This window comes from Perca flavescens, chromosome 18 (genome assembly GCF_004354835.1).
Source record: "Perca flavescens isolate YP-PL-M2 chromosome 18, PFLA_1.0, whole genome shotgun sequence".
In the NCBI taxonomy this organism is placed as follows: domain Eukaryota; kingdom Metazoa; phylum Chordata; class Actinopteri; order Perciformes; family Percidae; genus Perca; species Perca flavescens.
In genome coordinates, this window is record NC_041348.1 from 27,625,527 (window position 1) to 27,644,387 (window position 18,861).

The following is an 18,861-nucleotide window of genomic DNA, read 5'->3' on the forward strand; positions in this document are numbered from 1 at the left end:
CATACATGTGTGAATGAGAGTTGCTTTAGATAAAGCATCAACTAAGTGTAATGTAAGCTAATAAATTATATTACTTTTTATCTACAGTCATTTCCTGTTGGTTTATGCATTCACTGTAGTCATAACCTACAGTTATGACTACAGTTATGACTGAGAGTAGAGGCCGCCCCACAGTACAGAATCACTGCACAACAGATCAGTCACTGTCTGGCTATTGGCATGAACTGACAAAGAATGGCATCACGCCTTGGCATAAGCCGTCATACTTTGTACAGACACCAACAATACCTTGGCATTCAACCCCTTGAATATACAATTATGTCAAATGAGAACCTGAACAGGGTTATATTGGTCATGCTCCAGCATACTCCCAATGCTAGAGAATATGTTCTTGGAAGGCTTATAAATGTCCTTATTTTCTGTTGGCATGGGGAACAATGAGGAAATAGCACAGTTCAGCTCCCACACACTTCTTTTTAGTTCACACAGACATCTTCATAGCTTGCACACAGTCATCGTTTTAGCTTGCACAAAGTCAACTTTTTAACTTGCACACAGACAACTTTGTTCGAGAAAAAGTGTGTGAGTTGAAGGTGGTGTATGTGCATGATTTTTATTATGTATGCGAGAAAAAGTGGCGTATGTGCATGCATTCTTCATATATGACCTAAATGGCCCCTCATAGACTATGCTGTACTTTTGGTTGGAGTTAGTCCACAACTGTTGCATATTTATTAGTTCAGTAATTATTAATGAATTGCTTACAGCACTGTAGATATTGATTTGTAACATTTAAGGTGCTCATTCATGTCCCCTTACTTCAGAGTAATTTGTAGTACAGGTGAGAGTAAAAGTGAAGTATCTCTCAGGGTTGTATGAACCCCAAGAAAGTGTGCAACAGTTGTATTGATTTGTTTGATGTTTATGTTATAAAAGAACATTATTATACAGATATTTAGAATAACATGAACATGTTTCATACAGTTGTAGAGATGCAAGCAAGGGCGATACCACCAGTGATTGAAGTTGTGGAGGAGGAAGAAGAAGAAGAGGTGGGAGAGGAGGAGGGAGAAGAAGAAGTGGGAGAGGAGGAGGGAGATGAAGTGGAGGCTGCTGGTGAGGAAGAGGAGGATGAAGAACTAGAGGAGGAAGAGGATGAAGAGGAGTATGAAGAAGATTATGAAGAGGAGTACAATGAGGCATATGAAAAATATTATGAAGAGGAGGAAGCTGAAGGAGAGGAGTTGGAAGGAGTGGAAGAGGAGGAAGAAGAAGAAGAAGAAGGAGAGGAGGAGGAGGGAGCAGAAGCTATGGATGAAGAGGAGGAAGAGGAGGAGGAAGAAGAGGAGGGGGCAGAAGCTGCGGATGAGGAGGAGGAGGAGGAAGAAGAGGGGGAGGGGGCAGAAGCTGTGGATGAGGAGGAGGAGGAAGAAGAAGAAGAGGAGGAGGGGGCAGAAGCTGTGGATGAGGAGGAGGAGGAAGAAGAAGAGGGGGAGGGGGCAGAAGCTGTGGATGAGGAGGAAGAGGAAGAAGAAGAGGAGGAGGGGGCAGAAGCTGTGGATGAGGAGGAGGAGGAGGAAGAAGAAGAGGAGGAGGGGGCAGAAACTGTGGATGAGGAGGAAGAGGAAGAAGAAGAAGAGGAGGGGGCAGAAACTGTGGCAGCGGAAGAGGAGGAAGAAGAGGAGGAAGAAGAGGAGGGGGCAGAAGCTGTGGCAGCGGAGGAGGAGAAGGGAAAGGAAGAAGGGCAAAGAGAGGAAGAGCAAGAGGGAGAGGGACTTGAAGCAGCTGCTGATGAAGAGGAGGATGAGGAGGTGAAGGTAGCTGCAGAGGTGGCGCGAGACGAGGATGAAGACAAAGAAGAGGAGAAGGAACCTGAAGCAGCTGCAGCTGAGATTGATGAAGATGATGAGGAAGAAGTGAAAGAGGAAGCAGCACAAGAAGAGGATCACAAAGATGATGATGATGATGAGGAGGAGGAGGAGGAGGAGGAAGAGGAGGCAGATGCTGCTGATGAACATGATGTAGAAGAGTCTGAGCCTGCAGCCGCTGATGCCGAGGATGATGATGATGAAGAGAAGGCACATGCTGCTGATGAAGATGATGTAGAAGAGACTGAGCCTGCAGCCGCCGATGCCGAGGATGATGATGATGATGAGGAGGAAGAAGAAGAGGAGGCAGATGCTGCTGATGAACATGATGTAGAAGAGACTCAATCTGCAGCCGCCGATGCCGAGGATGATGATGATGAAGAGAAGGCAGACGCTGCAGAAGAAGATGATGCAGTAGAGTCTGAGGCCGAGGATGAAGAGGCCGAGGATGATGAAGTTTCTCCTGAACCTATCTCCACTTCTGAGGATGAAGAGTCTGCGGTGTCTCCTGATTCTGAGTCGGACGCACCTGTTGATGTCCTAGACAGTGACGATGGAGACGAAGAAGAAGACGACGAAAAAGACGAAGACAGTAACGACGCAGTCACTGACTCCTCAGAAGTCAGTGAATCTGCACTCCTTTCCAGCGAGGAGGAGGAGGAGGAGGAGAAAGATAAGGACGATGACGACGACGAAGACGACAGATTAGCGGAGGGCCTCGAGACGTCCGACAGCGACGATGACCTGGAGCTTGACCTTCCTCCTCTTCCTGCTGCCAGCGAGGACGACGAAGAAGAGGAAGATCACAAACTTGCCGAGGAGGAAGATCTTTCTGCTTTACCTTTCGTCGAGGATGACGACAATGACGATGAACACCTGGACGAAGACGTCAAAGTTGCCGAAGAGACTGATGAGGAGGATGATGATGATGATGATGATGGTCTGGACCAATCAGACGAGGACATCTCCGTCGCCTCCTCTGATCACTTCGCGGACGATGAAGACGATGAGGACGATGGTGACCTGAAAGACGAAGAACTCAAACTCGACCAAGAAGTCCTCGCAGACCTCGACGACGATGATGATGATGAAGACAAACCCGATGATGTCACTGAAGAAGACACCCATGACGACGACGATAAAGCGGAGGAGGAGGAAGTCGACGCTTCTCCCTTTGAGAGTACGGACAGCGGAGTCTTAGGCGATGAAGATGATGACGACATTGCTTTTGAAAGTGATGAAGAGACGGTCTTCAGCAGTGACATCTCCTATGCCTCAACCGACGATGACGACGATGAAGATGATGGCGTTATTGACACCAGCTCGTTTGAGTTCACCTTCGATCAGGAAGAAGAAAAACAAACTGTTGTTGACGCTGAAAAAGATGATGATGATGATGATGATGATGATGAAGTCACATCAAAGTCCTTACCTAGTGAGGATGAAGAAGACGACGATGATGATGAAGATGATGAAGATAAAGAAGAGGATGATGATGATGTTGACGACGTCTTGCTAGCAGGTACAACTTTCATTTTCATTCTTATTTTACAGGACTCCACAGCTAGAGAAAAATGCTCGTTTCTGATTGGTCTGGCAGCAGGTGCACATTTCAATTAACTTTATGGACAACAAACAAAGATAATGTCAATTCAATTCCATTCAGTTTATATAAGAAGGGGACAGTGCAAATTAATAATACGCATGATTATGTATAGGTTATAAATGGCAGAATTAGCCAAAAAGCTATTTTTCATTTGCAGTCCCCTGGCATGGATGTTAAAAAAAGAGTTTTTAAAGATAATGTCAACAGTTGAATATACATATTTATATTCATAATATATCAAAGCGAAACATATAAAAAGGAAATAAGTAGATGTGGATGATTGATGTACTATTTTGTACACATTTATTATGTATCAATACATAATATATATATATATATATATATATATATATATATATATATATATATATATATATATATATATATATGTCTTTTTATTCTATTTTATGGTGCCTTTTTTACATCTGGACAACAACAACAGATGGAAATACATTAGCAATAATATTATAATGCTGGTAATAGTAACTCATAATAACTATTTCTTCAGGATAAATCTGACCTCTAAAGAAAGAAATACATTTTATTACTGTGGTGCATCTAAATCTTTTGATTTAGTTGTCTTTTCCTTCTAGGTCTCTAACGTTCCTATCCCTAAATGTTGCCCAGTGTATTTCAATTAATGTAAAAGTCATTTTTGTACACTGGCTGTGTGATTACACTACACTGTGTGTTTGCAGCTACCACTGCAGCAGCGTTCACCGTCCAGGAGGAGGCAGTAAAGGCTGAGGCAGACACCGATGAGGACGAGGACATCAAACAGGCTGCTGATGAAGATAAGACTGAAGAGGCTGAAGAAGCAGAAACAATTGGTACACACTGTTCAACATCACGAGCTTATCAGAACTCATTTGTCATGTCATAAAACTGTTTCTCTTTATTGAAAACTGTTAAGGTCTATAGGCAGTGCATCATTTTAACTTAAGTTAAGTGTGTAAATTATATATTCAGTGTTTTTAAAAGGAAATATGAAGCTACTAATAATAGTACAATTGACACAATTTCTTATATAGCAGGGGCTCACCCCCCAGGATTTAATTAAGGAAAATATCACTTTTTTGTAAAACTGTGAAAAAAAGAACATAAAAATACAAACAGGGTAACTTATCTTTGCAAGTATGTGATATCTCTCGTACATTAGTAGAGAATTATTGATCTAAATCAACATAAACAGGTGCTTCAAATTATGTATTGTAATCTGTAAATATCATTTACACAATTAGCACCAATGCTTTAACGACCAAAGATTGACTACATCCATATGTAGTTAACAATAAACTAAACATCCTCAAACATACTGTACTCAAACCAAATAAATATTAACATAAACATGTTAATAGAACTGTAAATAGTGGATAACTTACGGATAAAGCCGGTTTGTGGACTTTAAGGCACAGGATTAAGCAGATTCGTACAATGTGATGCTCCCTCTATGGGAAAAAGGAACTTTCTAAACATCACTTCCTCCTCCTATTCTCATTAACTGTTACCTCACTTCCTCTTTAGTGCAGCTACTTACCATCACCAGTAGGGGGTGGAAAAGGACACGCAAAAGAAACCACTACACTAATTCCATTACAAATACACAAGAGTGTAATCAGTCACATCACAAATGAAAACCTAAATGGTGCTGCTTTCCCTTTCAGTCACCAGTCAGCCTGCTGCTCTCGAAGAGGAAGAGGAGGATGAGGGGGAAGATGAAGAGCCGACAGCTGAAGTGAAGAAAACTGTAGACGAGCCTGAAGATAAAAAAGAGGAGGAGTACGACGAAGACGACAACGAGAAGGCGACGGTGGATGTGATCAAGCCGGTGCCTGAACCCGCGGAAGAAGCACCAAAGGCTGAACCCACAGGTCAGAGAGCGGGGATTACTACAGCGGTTGTGTCACATTTAAAGGAACACACCGACTTATTGGGAATTTAGCTTATTCACCGTAACCCCAAGAGTTAGACAAGTCCATACATACCCTTCTCATCTCCGTGCGTGTTGTAACGCTGTCTGACAGCTCCAGCGGCATTAGCCCATCACAGAACATGCAGGTGACTGGTTCCAGTAATCCTACTGCTTCCAATAATGATTTGTAGAGTCACAGCGTGTACAAATAACAACGTAACATGAGACACAGCCATCTTCTAACTGTAAGCAAACCGGGAACTATATTCTCAGGCGGAAGAATATAGTACTTGGGTGGAGTGATATGCTTGCAGCAAGCCTGTCTGAGAATATAGTGTGACGTTTTTTGTACACGCTGTTACTCTACAAATTACAACATGTAAATAGGAACATGTTGGCGTTATTTTGTCACTTTTGTCACAATTGGGAGCAGTAGGCTAGTTGGAACCAGTTACCTGCAGGATCTGTGCTAGGCTAAGCTAATGCTGGAACCGTCAGACAGTGTTACAGCACGCATGGAGATGAGAAGGGTATGGATGGACTTGTCTTACTCTGGGGGTTATGGTGAATAAGCTAAATTCCCAATAAGTCGGCGTGTTCCTTTAAATGTAAGCTTACACTGGAACTTCACCTGTATGCTTTGTGGTTTCAGCGTGTCCCTGTATGCACTCTGCAAAGGCCACAGAGTCGGCCACCGAGACTGCAGAGAAAAAAGGTTGGAGATACTCCACTATGTTCATTTATCGTCTTCACAAAAACAACTTGCATTTAGTTTCAAAGAAGTAGGCAAACTTTGGACCCATGTGCTTTTTTTGTTTGAGTTCTTGCACTAAAATTCTGTTTCCTGTCTGCAAGTAATGCCAGGATATTTACTAAATTTGCTGTGATGAATGCAGATTGGTATGCTACTGCGGCGGTAGAAGAATACAAATCCACTACAGCTGCCGCTGCAGATGTACTTCTGTTTAATCTTCCAGTTCTCCAGCTTTAAGTGATCATTATCTCATGTTTGTGTCTCCAGGTGCTCCAAGAAGAGTTTCAGCTGTAAGAAGGAAAAAAGGTACGGACTTTTGACTCAAGAGATTCCCATTAAAGCCACCACACAAAAACTTCTCACTTCTCAGCTCTTTACGTCCAAATACAAATAAAGCTAATGCATGATAACAAAGTTGATGTTTAGTGTTATTCTGTAAGCTAAAACTAAACATTGATTGACGGAGCAAGTGAGAGGCCAGATTGCGAGGAAATACTACATTAGAGGCAGAATTTAGGAAATCTCTAAAATGTGAAATCAGGGCGATGGCAGGTTAACATGGGAATGAGTTTTGGTCATTTTGCTAACACAGGGGATGGCATCTCCCCTCAAAATCACCTTGACTGACTATAACATAAAGTTAGTGATAACTCTAATGGCGCAACGTGAAGCATAGCCAAGTAAAGTTCGCATTTGTATTGTTTGTGATTTTAATAATTGTTTTATTTTAAGAGCGTGAAGGTGAAAAGACTGATGAAAAGCCAATGAAGAAAGGTAAACACTAAACACTAATGAGTGTAATATGTTATCTTTTTTCTCATTGTGATGAAATGAATTAAATTGTGTGTGTTGCATCCAGGTCTGCCCAGAATTGTAAAACTGCAGCCACAAACCACACGGATCAGGAAACTTCCTGCTCCTTTCAGAGGTATACTCACACTTACTACAGGCATATAATTAAGCTCAGCGTTAGTTCATGCAGGAAGTCATACGCCCGCTGATTGAATTATCATTCTGAATTATCAGCGGAGCCATCAATTCAGTTCAATTCAATTCAATTTTATTCATAGTATCAAATCATAACAAGAGTTATCTCAAGACACTTTACAGATAGAGTAGGTCTAGACCACAGTCAATAATTTACAAAGACCCAACAATTCCAGTAATAAGTAAGTAAGCATTTAGTGCGACAGTGGCGAGGAAAAACTCTCGGGTGGTGAGGAAAACGTCCTTTTAGGGAGAAACCTTGGACAGACCCAGGCTCTTGGTAGACGGTGTCTGATGGTGTCAGTTGGGGGTGTGATGAACAGTGGCAATAATAGTCACAATAAAGATAATGGAACTACTGTATGACTAGAAATAGTAGTTGTAGTAGTTCATGGCGTAGCAGGGCACTGCAGGGCATAGCACTGCATAGCAGGGCGTAGCAGGGCACTCAGCTCGCAGCATTACTGTATATAAATTTGTTGCAATAAGTGGTTCAATCTATGACGAGGGTGACTGAAATGGTCTTACTGTAAATCAGTAGGTCAGGAGTGAGTTTAAAGGAAAAAAGTCAACATTTTGGGAAATATCCTTGTTTACTTATCTGTCCGTTAAATATGATGCTACAGCCAGCCAAGACAGACAGACAGACCAACCTAATGAAATGTAACATGTTAAATAGTGAGCTGTAGAGATGCAGTTTTTGTAACGTGCCTGTAGTCTGGAGAGAGCCAGGCTTTGCCCCATTTCCCGTCGCTATGCTAAGCTAAGCTAAGCTAACCGGCTGTAGCTTCATATTTATCTTACAGAAACGAGAATGTTATCAATCTTCTCATCTAACTCTCCAGCAGGAATGGCATTTCACAAAACATGTTGACGTATTCCATTAAATTAAGCTTAAACTGAAAGAAACGTGCAAAGAAAGCTACAATAAGATCATATGAATAAATGCAACATTACCTTTCCAATGACACCTTTTCACAATCTATGTCAGTGTTGTCATAAGTTAAATTAATGAGATGTCTCTATTTTTTTAATTACAATAAAAAAGCAAGGAGAGTGGAGAAGACTCCCACCAAGACTCCCAAAAAAGGTAAGTAAATGAATTAGCCTCTAATAAGTCACCCTTCCACTCATTCTGTGATGAGAGCCATTAAAATGTATTGTACTGGAGATATTAACCTATGAATTTGTGAAGACGTCTGTTGTCAAGTCAGATTTTATTTATATAGCCCAATATCACAAATCACAAACCTCAAGGTGCTTTACAATCTGTACAGTCCTCAGACCCTCGATGCAGATATATACAGTGTGTTGTGTATAAAGAATAGACAAACATAGTAACATTACAATATAGACACTCAGGATGACAAAACGTTTTGTCTCCACAATGGAGACCTGGAAGAGGACAGACTGCACAAACACATAAGACACACAACAGCACATCATTCACATGGACAGGAGAAAGAAACAAATACACAGGGGAGAGAGAGGCTGAATCTCCTGCAGGATGAAGATCCAGAACAGAGAGAGAGAGAGAGAGAGAGAGAGAGAGAGAGAGAGGTCCCAGGATGGCTGATAGTCCAGCACAGAGAAGCCTGGGTGATGAATAAATGAATGAATGAATGAATGAATGAATGAATGAATGAATGAATGAATTACTTTATTGTCATTGCATATTCACATACCTTGCAATTTCCTGTCTGTCATAAAAGAAAACAGTTCCCATTCATTTTGCTCAAACAAACACACACAAATACTCACACATTAAGATATAATAGCTGTTCAAAAAGGTAAAATATGTAAAATATGATATATATATATATATATATATATCATATATATGTCATTTTTTTGACAGAGCCAGAGACCAAAAAAGAAGAAGACGTCTCAGAATCTGAACAAGAAGGTATAACACCTATTATTTTCATGATGTATTATAAGTACCTATTCAAAAGTAAATATACAATATATATAATTAGTAGAATATCTTACATGCAGTAATCTGGAGGGACTTGTTTATTGTAACAACCAACAACCTTCGCCTGTTTCAGTTGGCCCTTGCAGACCTGCACCAGTCTACTGCCCGTCCCCGCCTGGCTGGTACGGTAAGTTACAAAGTTAGCATACAGGGGAAAATACACGTCAGTTTTATAACTCTGGAGATGACAAACCTGCTTCAAAAATCTATTTTTCTTCCAGTTCATCACGTCGTCACGGACAACCCGTACCCTCCTCCGACCATGTCAGGTACTTACCCTGTTGTCCTGTCAACTATGAGTGATAATATCAGTAAAAGACTAATCCTTTAAAGGCACAGTTCAGATCTTTTATAGTGTGGTTGTATGAGCTACTTCTCCATAGTCAGTGTGTTAGCTATAGTAGATGGTGGTCGGCACACCTCCAGTTTGGAGAAGCAGTACCGACACGGAAGCTAAGCAAAGTCCTGCTATGGACGGGGGCAGCAGCTAAAAAAAAAGGACAACCTAAAAATATTAGTACCAGTTTAAGTGGACGATATATTTAGAATATTTTCAACACTTTACTTGCCGTCAGACAGCCCTTTCCTCACCAAACAAACTTGTCGATGGAGGCAGCGGTAGACCAGCAACTCCTATATTCCAGGAGGTACAATTAATGTTTTTGTCAAAGGAGTCTGGTGACTTTGAATAAAGCAGAGACAACAGCTTCAGTTCCCCGTCGTAAAGCTCTGAAAATATTCTAAATAGCGGATACAACCCCACTTGAAAATATCCAAACTGTCCCTTAAAACAAATCTTCAACAGGGGGTCTGTGACCCTTAGTGGGTCCTCGGAGTTAGTGCGAATATGTTTTGAAAGTTTATTTTTTCAAAATTTTAAACATGTCTGAATATATAATTTAATATGATCCATTTACACATTGCACATACGCTTACTATACTGTAGATAAGGTAGCCACTATCGTGGCCAAACAGTTTAGCTTAAGGATTCATAAGGATTCACTGTGCCTTCCACATGTATGTTTAACATTAAAACATGGATGCATAAATTATATATTAATATCCATTCATTTTCGTCCAGTCGGCCCAGTTTATTTTTCAGCTAAAGTTTATATAGAATTTGTAGTAGGGGTGCCCTACTCTGTGTCTCTTTCAGCTAAGGGTACCTTGGCCTATAAAACATTGAAAACCCTGCCTTAAAGTTTGGACCAGTAGGATTTGTCCATATTTTCAGCATCTTCTTCTGAAATATAAAAACACATTTTTATATTTCAGCTCCCTCTGCTCCTGTTCTGACCGCTCACCCCGTCAACCCCGGAGCTCCACCGCCTCTTTATCAGCAGCAGCCACCGCAGCCGATGCACCCGTTCTACACACAATATCACCCATATCACCCATATCACCCATATCACCCATATCCACCAATGCAGCCGGTGATGCAGCCTCAACCGGATCCAGTCCAGCCAGTTGACCCAACCCAGCCAGCTGAACCAGTCCAGCCAGTTGACCCAGTCCAGCCAGTTGACCCAACCCAGCCAACTGAACCAGTCCAGCCAGTTGATCCATTCCAGCCAGCTGAACCAGTCCAGCCAGAAGCCACAGAACCAAAGGCTCCGGTTCAGCCTGAGATCCCGATTCCAGCTGCTGAAGCTAAGCCGGCTGTAGCTTCAGTACAGGGTGAGAAGAGATGATTTAATCACAACTGCACAGCTCTGCAGACTTACAGATGACTCTCAAAAATACGTACCATGCTTCAGAGATAACAGAATGTTACACACCAATAAAAAGCAAAACTATTGCTATTCACCACAGAGGTAGAACAAACGTGCAGAAAGATGCAGCTCCACTTTAAAAACTTTTATTTTCACTGCTGTCTTTGGCTAACCCTCATTATTTATCCTATTTCTTGGCCTGTGAGGTATTTATGTCTCACCTTTTGTCTTTATAATGTCGTTTTAATTCACATTTTGTTTTTCAATGTAATTACTTTTTTATAATCGTAATGCACTATAGAAATCCTTTTGAATCGTCTCAACGTATGATCTTTTATATAGACCTTAGTGGTCCCCTAATACTGTATCTGAAGTCTCTTTTATATAGACCTTAGTGGTCCTCTAATACTGTATCTGAAGTCTCTTTTATATAGACCTAAGTGGTCCCCTAATCCTGTATCTGAAGTCTCTTTTATATAGACCTTAGTGGTCCCCTAATACTGTATCTGAAGTCTCTTTTATATAGACCTTAGTGATCCCCTAATACTGTATCTGAAGTCTCTTTTATATAGACCTTAGTGGTCCCCTAATACTGTATCTGAAGTCTCTTTTATATAGACCTTAGTGGTCCCCTAATACTGTATCTGAAGTCTCTTTTATATAGACCTAAGTGGTCCCCTAATCCTGTATCTGAAGTCTCTTTTATATAGACCTTAGTGGTCCCCTAATACTGTATCTGAAGTCTCTTTTATATAGACCTTAGTGATCCCCTAATACTGTATCTGAAGTCTCTTTCCCGAAATTCAGCCTTGGTGCAGAATTACAGCCACTAGAGCCAGTCCCACAATGAGCTTTACTTAGTGTGTGCCATTTCTGTCTGTAGCTATTGAGGAGGAGAGGGGGGGGGGGGGGCAAGGTGGAGAGTGGGGGTGTGGCCTTGACCAACTGCCACTTTGCTCGTTTGAAAGCCATGATGTCTCTCTCTCATTGGTGGGCTAAGTTCTCTGGGCGGGCAAAGCAGAGAAAGGGGAGGTAACCTTGCTCCTTATGACCCAGGGCTTGGTTTACACCTATCACCATTTCTAGCCACAGGGGGACTCATGCCATGGGACCTTTAATACAGGACCAAAGTCAAAGATTGTAGTTCCCATCAGTCACTTAGACACAAAAATGAGAAAATAGGGTCCAGGTTGAAAAAAATCCATAGTTACCCTTTTTCTCTTCAAGAACCAGAGACTGTTGAGGAGGAAGTGTTGGCTGCCTTTACTGAGAAAGGTACAAACCATTTAATTTGCAGTTAAAATCACACACTTAATTATTTTTCTTTTAATTAATGCTGTGAAAAATAATAAACATGTGACTGTTTCCAGCTGCAAAGAAGAAAAGCAAGGCTGCAGATACAGAAAAAGGTACTGCTTCTCCAGATCCACTAAAAAAGCCTAATTTTAGTCTATAAACTGGAGGATTGCCTGTTAATAAATACAACTGCAACACTTAACATGATGTACAATGACACATAGGGTGCAAGGATGCATTCATTATGGAAAATTAACTCTGCTCGGCCATTTCCCTCCAATTATCCCCTCAGAGCCGGCAGCAGCAAGAGAGAAAACAAAGAAAGGTAATTTATGTTTACGGCTAAGTAATTGGCTTTTCAACGGCGTGCACTTGAGTGTTTTTACAAATGATACAGACAGCAATTTGAGCCGCGCTTTCCTGTAAATATACAGACAGACATTACACACTTCAGTAAGATATTGTTGGGAATTTACCTCCTCTGTGTCCCCAATGGGTCTGTCTCCAATAAAAGACCGATATATCCCCGCGCATTCGTTAAAACATTGATCCTGAGATAAGATGATAAGATGAAGTAATACAAATACATTCATTTAATCAGTCAAGCATCGGAGTTTCAATACACAGATCTGTTGGATCACAAAGCACGCACGAGACTAAGTTTCCCTAGCAACAGACAAAAAGCCGGAGCCGGTCCACGTATCTCTAGACTGTCAGAACTTGTGAGCCCCGTTCTCTTTTTAAAGATAATTTTTTGGGCAATCTCAGCCTTCAGAAGACATGAAAGGGGATGAATTACATACAGCAAAGGGCTGCAGGTTGGAGTTGAACCGGGGACCACTGCGTTGAGGAGTAAACCTCTATATATGGACTCCCGCTCTACCAACTGAGCTATCCCGGCACCCTTGTGAGCCCTGTTCTATCCTATCCCTAAACTCTTATACTATACTTTCTTTCTTGGGCCCGATCTTCTTCTCTGTTATCTTCACACAAAATATGCTAGGGTGGGGGCCACTGTATTATGTCTCGTCCTCATTTGCTCTCACGCGTAGCGGTACATTCTGTTCCTGTTTAATTTTTGTTATTATTACTCAATGTACTTTGATGGCAACTCATGACCTTTAACTACTCTATAGTTATGGCTTGAGCTAAACCTTCTGTGCAATAAGCATACACCAAAACACACTTTGTCTCTTATGGAAACCTTTTACATTCTTATTATATTATTCTGCAAATAGTAAGAACATTATTCTACAATATGAATAACATAATTCAACACTAATCATCCAAATCTAGATGCTGCTGCTTCGAAAGAGAAAACCAAAGCTGGCACTGCAAAGAAAGGTGAATAAACGCCGTAACCAACTGTGGATATCATTTTAACTTAACATACACCGCACTTATTCATTTGCTTTTGTTTCAGAGCCAACCGTGAGAAAAGAGAAAACCAAAAGTCCTGCAGTGGCTAAGAAAGGTAAAGGACATTTTGGTAGAATATACAGTTTCTACTTTACATAAATAATGTGAAAATGGCTTTAATGTGTTCATTTATATTTGATATCTTCGAGTCATTTGCATTTGTTTTTAACAGAGCCAGCTGTAAAAGAGAAAACCAAACCTGCTGCAGCTGCTAAGAAGGGTAATGGACATTTTGGTAGAATATAAACAAAGTTTCCAAGAAAATGACAATGTTGTGGAATGAGACATACAGTAGACATGTTTTTTTTGGGGGAGGAGGGGTAGAGATGCAGGGGATATGTCCCCCCCAATATTTAGAGGGATTAGGATCCCACCCGCATTAGGATTGCTGGTTGATTACATTGTCCCATACTAGCGTTCGAAAATAAGATAGAAAAGAAGAAAAGTATTGTGTGTATTATATACTGCACTGTGACTTTGATTGTCGCATTTTATCTGTTTTTATATTTTTAATTGTTTTTTAACTACTCTTTAATGTTCTATGTAAAGCACTTTGAATTGCCCTGTTGCTGAAATGTGCTATACAAATAAATTTGCCACGCCTTTCCTAGAAGAGGTAGATTTGTCTTCCTCAACCAAATTTGAAAGACAACCCACTCCCCAAAAGAGGTAAACATAACCGTTCATGGGGGCTCAAAACATGTACGGAAAACAAGAACTGTGTCTACATTGCAACATTGGGGGTTAAAGAAAACAACAGGAGCAAGAAAACTAGAGAGTTTCCAGTAGATTTCAACTTTGGAGCGTCTGGCTTAAACAAGGTCTTACTCTCAGTCTCAGATTGGTTTTTGAGATGTACCTGATTCCTAAAAGAAATCCCGAAAAACGTGCAATTTTTTTGAATATGCAGAAAGTTTTGACCAATACAGGAGATATTAAATAATTTCCTTTACATGAATAGAGACATTTGCAACATAAATTGTGTTTATTGGTGTTTTAAGCCCCCAATGTCTCCTTCCAGGCAATGCTGCCTGGAAGCCACTAGGATTAGGCAATGGCTATGGTTAGGTTTGGGTTAAATTAGGGTTAGGGTTAAGGTTAGGGTAAGGTGCCTTGAAGTCAACAGTCACAGCGCTGCCTGGAAGGAGACGTTGGGGGCTTAAAACACCATTCAGCATAAATTGTTGAATAAAAATGTACCAAATTACGTACACAACACCCTAAGGAAGGCTCAAGCCGACACGCGATGGTGTATTTTTAATGTCTTGCCCTATTTATTAAAGGACTTTTTATGACTTTTTGTAAACCAACGTTGAGTGTCTGGACTTGATTTTTTATGACTTGTTTTGGTCATAATTCTTTTTTTTTTAAAGATTATTTTTTGGGCATTTTAAGCCTTTTTTCAATAGGAGAGCTTAGACTTGAAAGGGGAGAGAGAGGGGGAATGACATGCAGCAAAGGACCACAGGTCGTAGTTGAACCCGTGGCCACTGCGTCGAGGAGTAAACCTCTATATATGGGCATGCGTTCTACCAGGTGTGCTAACCAGGCGCCTGGAAATTAAGTGTTTGACGCCCAAACTTTTGATTTTATGGGGCACGACCCCCTGCCGTTATTATGTGTCCCCCCAAAAGTTGAAAAAAATAACCCGTACTTCTTTGGAATAAGAAGACTGAAAAGGAATCACCATTTGTTTGGTTTTTACAGAGCCAGCTGTAAAAGAGAAAACCAAACCTGCAGCAGCTGCTAAGAAAGGTAAAAGCCTTTTATTTAGGCCAGAGGGTGTTATCAGAATTGTCACTAAAGGATCGGCTAAAAATGTACCAAGAAAACAAATGATTCAGGCCACTGATCACGACTCGTTCCTCATTATGTTAGAGCCTGCAGCTACAGTACGACAGAAAAGGAAATCAGCCTCTGACAAGACAGGTACACACACAGTCGGACACACACACACACACACACACACACACACACACACACACACACACACACACACACACACACACACACACACACAACACACACACACACACACACACACACACACACACACACACACACACACAGTGTCTAACACACACACACACAGTGTCTAACACACACACACACACACAGTGTCTAACACACACACACAGTGTCTAAACACACACACACACACACACACACAGTGTCTAACACACACACACGCACACGCACACGCACACACACACACAGTCAGACACACACACACACACATACATACATACAAAGGCAGTCACACACACACACACAGTAAGACACACACACACACACACACACACACACACACACACACACATACAAAGTCAGTCAGACACACACAGTAAGACACACACACACACACACACACACACACACAGTGTCATACACACACACACACACACACACACACACACACACACACACACACACACACGTCAGTCAGACACACACAGTAAGACACACACACACACACACACACAGTCAGACACACACAGTCAGACAGACAGACAGACACACACACACACACACACACACACACACACACACAGACACACACACACACACACACACACACACACAGTGTCTCACACACACACACACACAAACAGTCAGACACACACACACACACACACAGTGTCACTCACAGTGTCACTCACACACACACAACACACACACACACACACACACACACACACACACACGATTGAAAACTAATAGATTTTGCTCCTCTTAGAAGTGCCAGCCGTCAGGAGCAAAGCCAAGGCTTCTACAGCCAAGAAAGGTAAAACTCTTTAAAAAAAGAATGTTTTTATACTTTTATTGTACCATTTAGTACCATTTTCCATTTGCATTGTCTTTTCTGCTTATGCAGATTCTAAACCGGAGTTTGGTTCAAGCTATATCAATTTAAAATCGAGTTGATCTTAAACAGATTTGGATCCAGAAGCCCGCCCACAGCCGATCAGACTGAGAAGGAGACTAGAAGCTGTGAAGAGGGAGAACGTGACCTCTCAGGCAAAGGAGGAGAAACCTGCCCGGTCTTCCTCTGAACCAGGTAACACTGCTTACTGCTTACTCTCTCTCTAATGGGAGATAGGATAGTGTCACTTCCACTTTTCAAAATCCATTTTGTGTCCCCCCCGCCACTTTCAGATTTGTATCATATTATTTTATTCATCTTTATTATATATACGTATATACACACACACACACACACACACACACACACACACACTCACTGTGATAGGCCCCTATTTTACAGTTTTTTCCGATTGCTAAACGACAGTGGGCACAACTGGAGTCACATGTGCAAAACTTAAACTACAGTCTGAACTACCAATAGTCACCTGAGCTAAACAGTTCACATCAGCTGCAGAACTCATTCACAGCCACACAACTCTTCACACACGTCTCAAAACAGGCTCAGTGCAGCCAAACACTATGCACAAGCCTCACTGAGACAACACACACTGTCACTCAGAACACACTGAGGGTAAAAACACTAGCGTCAAACACCAATACAGAAATTACAAACTTTTTCATCTTTACAGTTTGAACAATTTGAGTGACTTGACACTACTCAATAGTTTATTAAAGGAAAAAATATAGATTGTATAACATACCAATTTTTACATACGGTAAACAAGAAGGAATGAAAATCAGCAGTTTTCTTCAATAAAGTATTTTGTCTCTAGTAATTTATGGAATTACTGGGAAAAAAAACTAAAGGTACATAACAGTACCAAAGAATAGTGTGACTAATCCTGCCTCTCTCCAGCATCATGTGACAAGTTTTCTTCATCACATTGGTCTGCATCATCTCTAAATACTAATGAATGTGGTGTTTCTATTGCTTTCACCTCCATTACTTTCTGAAAAACAGTAAGAACACAGTTTTACCATGTAAAGATATAGTGTTTTCCTTTTTTTTTTATAGCTGTGTACATAACCTCAGCCATCTTATCTGGAAATATTGGTATCTTTGCTCTCAAACGTTACAGTGTATAATTGTTTCATTCTTATTTGGTGTTTGCATACAAAAAAGGCTATGTAAAATTGGTATGTTATACAATCTATATTTTTTCTTAAATAAACTATTGAGTAGTGTCAAGTCACTCAAATTGTTCAAACTTTAAAGATGAAAAAGTTTGTAATCTTGTTTGACGCTAGTGTTTTTACCCTCAGTGTGTTCTGAGTGACAGTGTGTGTTATCTCAGTGTGTGTGTGTGTGTGTGTGTGTTATCTCAGTGAGGCTTGTGCATAGTGTTTGGCTGCACTGAGCCTGTTTTGCAGCTGATGTGAACTGTTTAGCTCAGGTGACTGTTGGTAGTGCAGACTGGAGTTTGAGTTTTGCACATGTGACTCCAGTTGTGCCCACTGTCGTTTAGCAATCGGAAAAAACTGTATTTGGTGTTTGTATACAAAAAAAGGCTTTCTGATCTTTCTCTGTATAAATACCATATATGTTCACTAACTTGTCTAAAATAAGACACCTACTTAGGCTTTCAGCTACAATTGCAATCAGCAGTGTTTGATAGGCACCAGACTGAAATCTATTCTGTTTTGAATGTGTGGTTAACAGTTTTGACAGCAGTGTGTTAGCATTTGAACAAAGTGCTGTAAATCTACAGTGTTGTGCACGTTGTGGTTAAAGTCATGGGATAAGTGTGTAGAGTTTTGAAAACTGTGTTCAAGCGATGAAAAACAAACTAGAGTTTGGTCCACATAAACTGCTGCTGTGCAGACTGTAGTTAGAGTTTTGCACATGGGACTCCAGTTGTGCCCACTGTCGTTCAGCAATCGAAAAAAACTGTAAACAACAAAGAAAGTAGTATTAGTAGTACTATTGTTTCTGGAAGAATTTCATTATGATCAACTTAATTAGTTCCGGGCTTTTGTATCACCATAGTGCCTAAGCTTATGTAGAAATGCAGGAAATGGCATTCAAATGGAAAACTTTCTTTTTGGCGGAGGGACCCCCACTTTTGGGCCCCTACCCCACTTCTCAAACCACAGTTACACCCTTGAACATGAGACACAAACGCTCTTACAGCACCTCGAGGCATTTAGGGTTTCACTGGCCTGCGGAGCAGAGCGGGACTCTTTTTTTTCATTTCAATTTCTCTTTGATTTTCAGCCAAAACACGATCAAAATCGTTGGCCGACAAGAAAAGTAAGTGTACGTTTGAACATATGCATGTACGCTTTTATTTGTTGGTGAACGTCTGGATTAAATCCGTTGCACTTAATGTGGTATACGCCTGTACATCTCAGGCCCAAACCACCGGGATGTCCCACAAGTTTCTCATCTTTTACTGAACAATAA

General features: G+C 41.0%; 1 protein-coding gene across 1 annotated transcript in view; it reads left to right on the forward strand.

Annotated features, from left to right (window-relative positions):
- Nucleotides 1-18,861, forward strand: part of LOC114572864 (probable serine/threonine-protein kinase kinX) — a 44,934-nt gene that overhangs the window by 17,169 nt on the left and 8,904 nt on the right. Inside the window, exons 7-30 of the mRNA XM_028604644.1 lie at nt 985-1,116; nt 1,678-3,390; nt 4,173-4,304; nt 5,139-5,345; nt 6,039-6,101; nt 6,408-6,446; nt 6,873-6,914; nt 7,000-7,068; nt 8,176-8,217; nt 8,986-9,033; nt 9,179-9,232; nt 9,327-9,374; nt 10,381-10,782; nt 12,045-12,092; nt 12,188-12,226; nt 12,406-12,438; nt 13,410-13,457; nt 13,537-13,587; nt 13,705-13,752; nt 15,240-15,287; nt 15,411-15,461; nt 16,270-16,317; nt 16,468-16,590; nt 18,673-18,708. Coding sequence (XP_028460445.1) covers nt 985-1,116; nt 1,678-3,390; nt 4,173-4,304; nt 5,139-5,345; nt 6,039-6,101; nt 6,408-6,446; nt 6,873-6,914; nt 7,000-7,068; nt 8,176-8,217; nt 8,986-9,033; nt 9,179-9,232; nt 9,327-9,374; nt 10,381-10,782; nt 12,045-12,092; nt 12,188-12,226; nt 12,406-12,438; nt 13,410-13,457; nt 13,537-13,587; nt 13,705-13,752; nt 15,240-15,287; nt 15,411-15,461; nt 16,270-16,317; nt 16,468-16,590; nt 18,673-18,708 — 3,564 coding nt within the window. The remainder of the gene's footprint in view (nt 1-984; nt 1,117-1,677; nt 3,391-4,172; nt 4,305-5,138; nt 5,346-6,038; nt 6,102-6,407; nt 6,447-6,872; nt 6,915-6,999; nt 7,069-8,175; nt 8,218-8,985; nt 9,034-9,178; nt 9,233-9,326; nt 9,375-10,380; nt 10,783-12,044; nt 12,093-12,187; nt 12,227-12,405; nt 12,439-13,409; nt 13,458-13,536; nt 13,588-13,704; nt 13,753-15,239; nt 15,288-15,410; nt 15,462-16,269; nt 16,318-16,467; nt 16,591-18,672; nt 18,709-18,861) is intronic.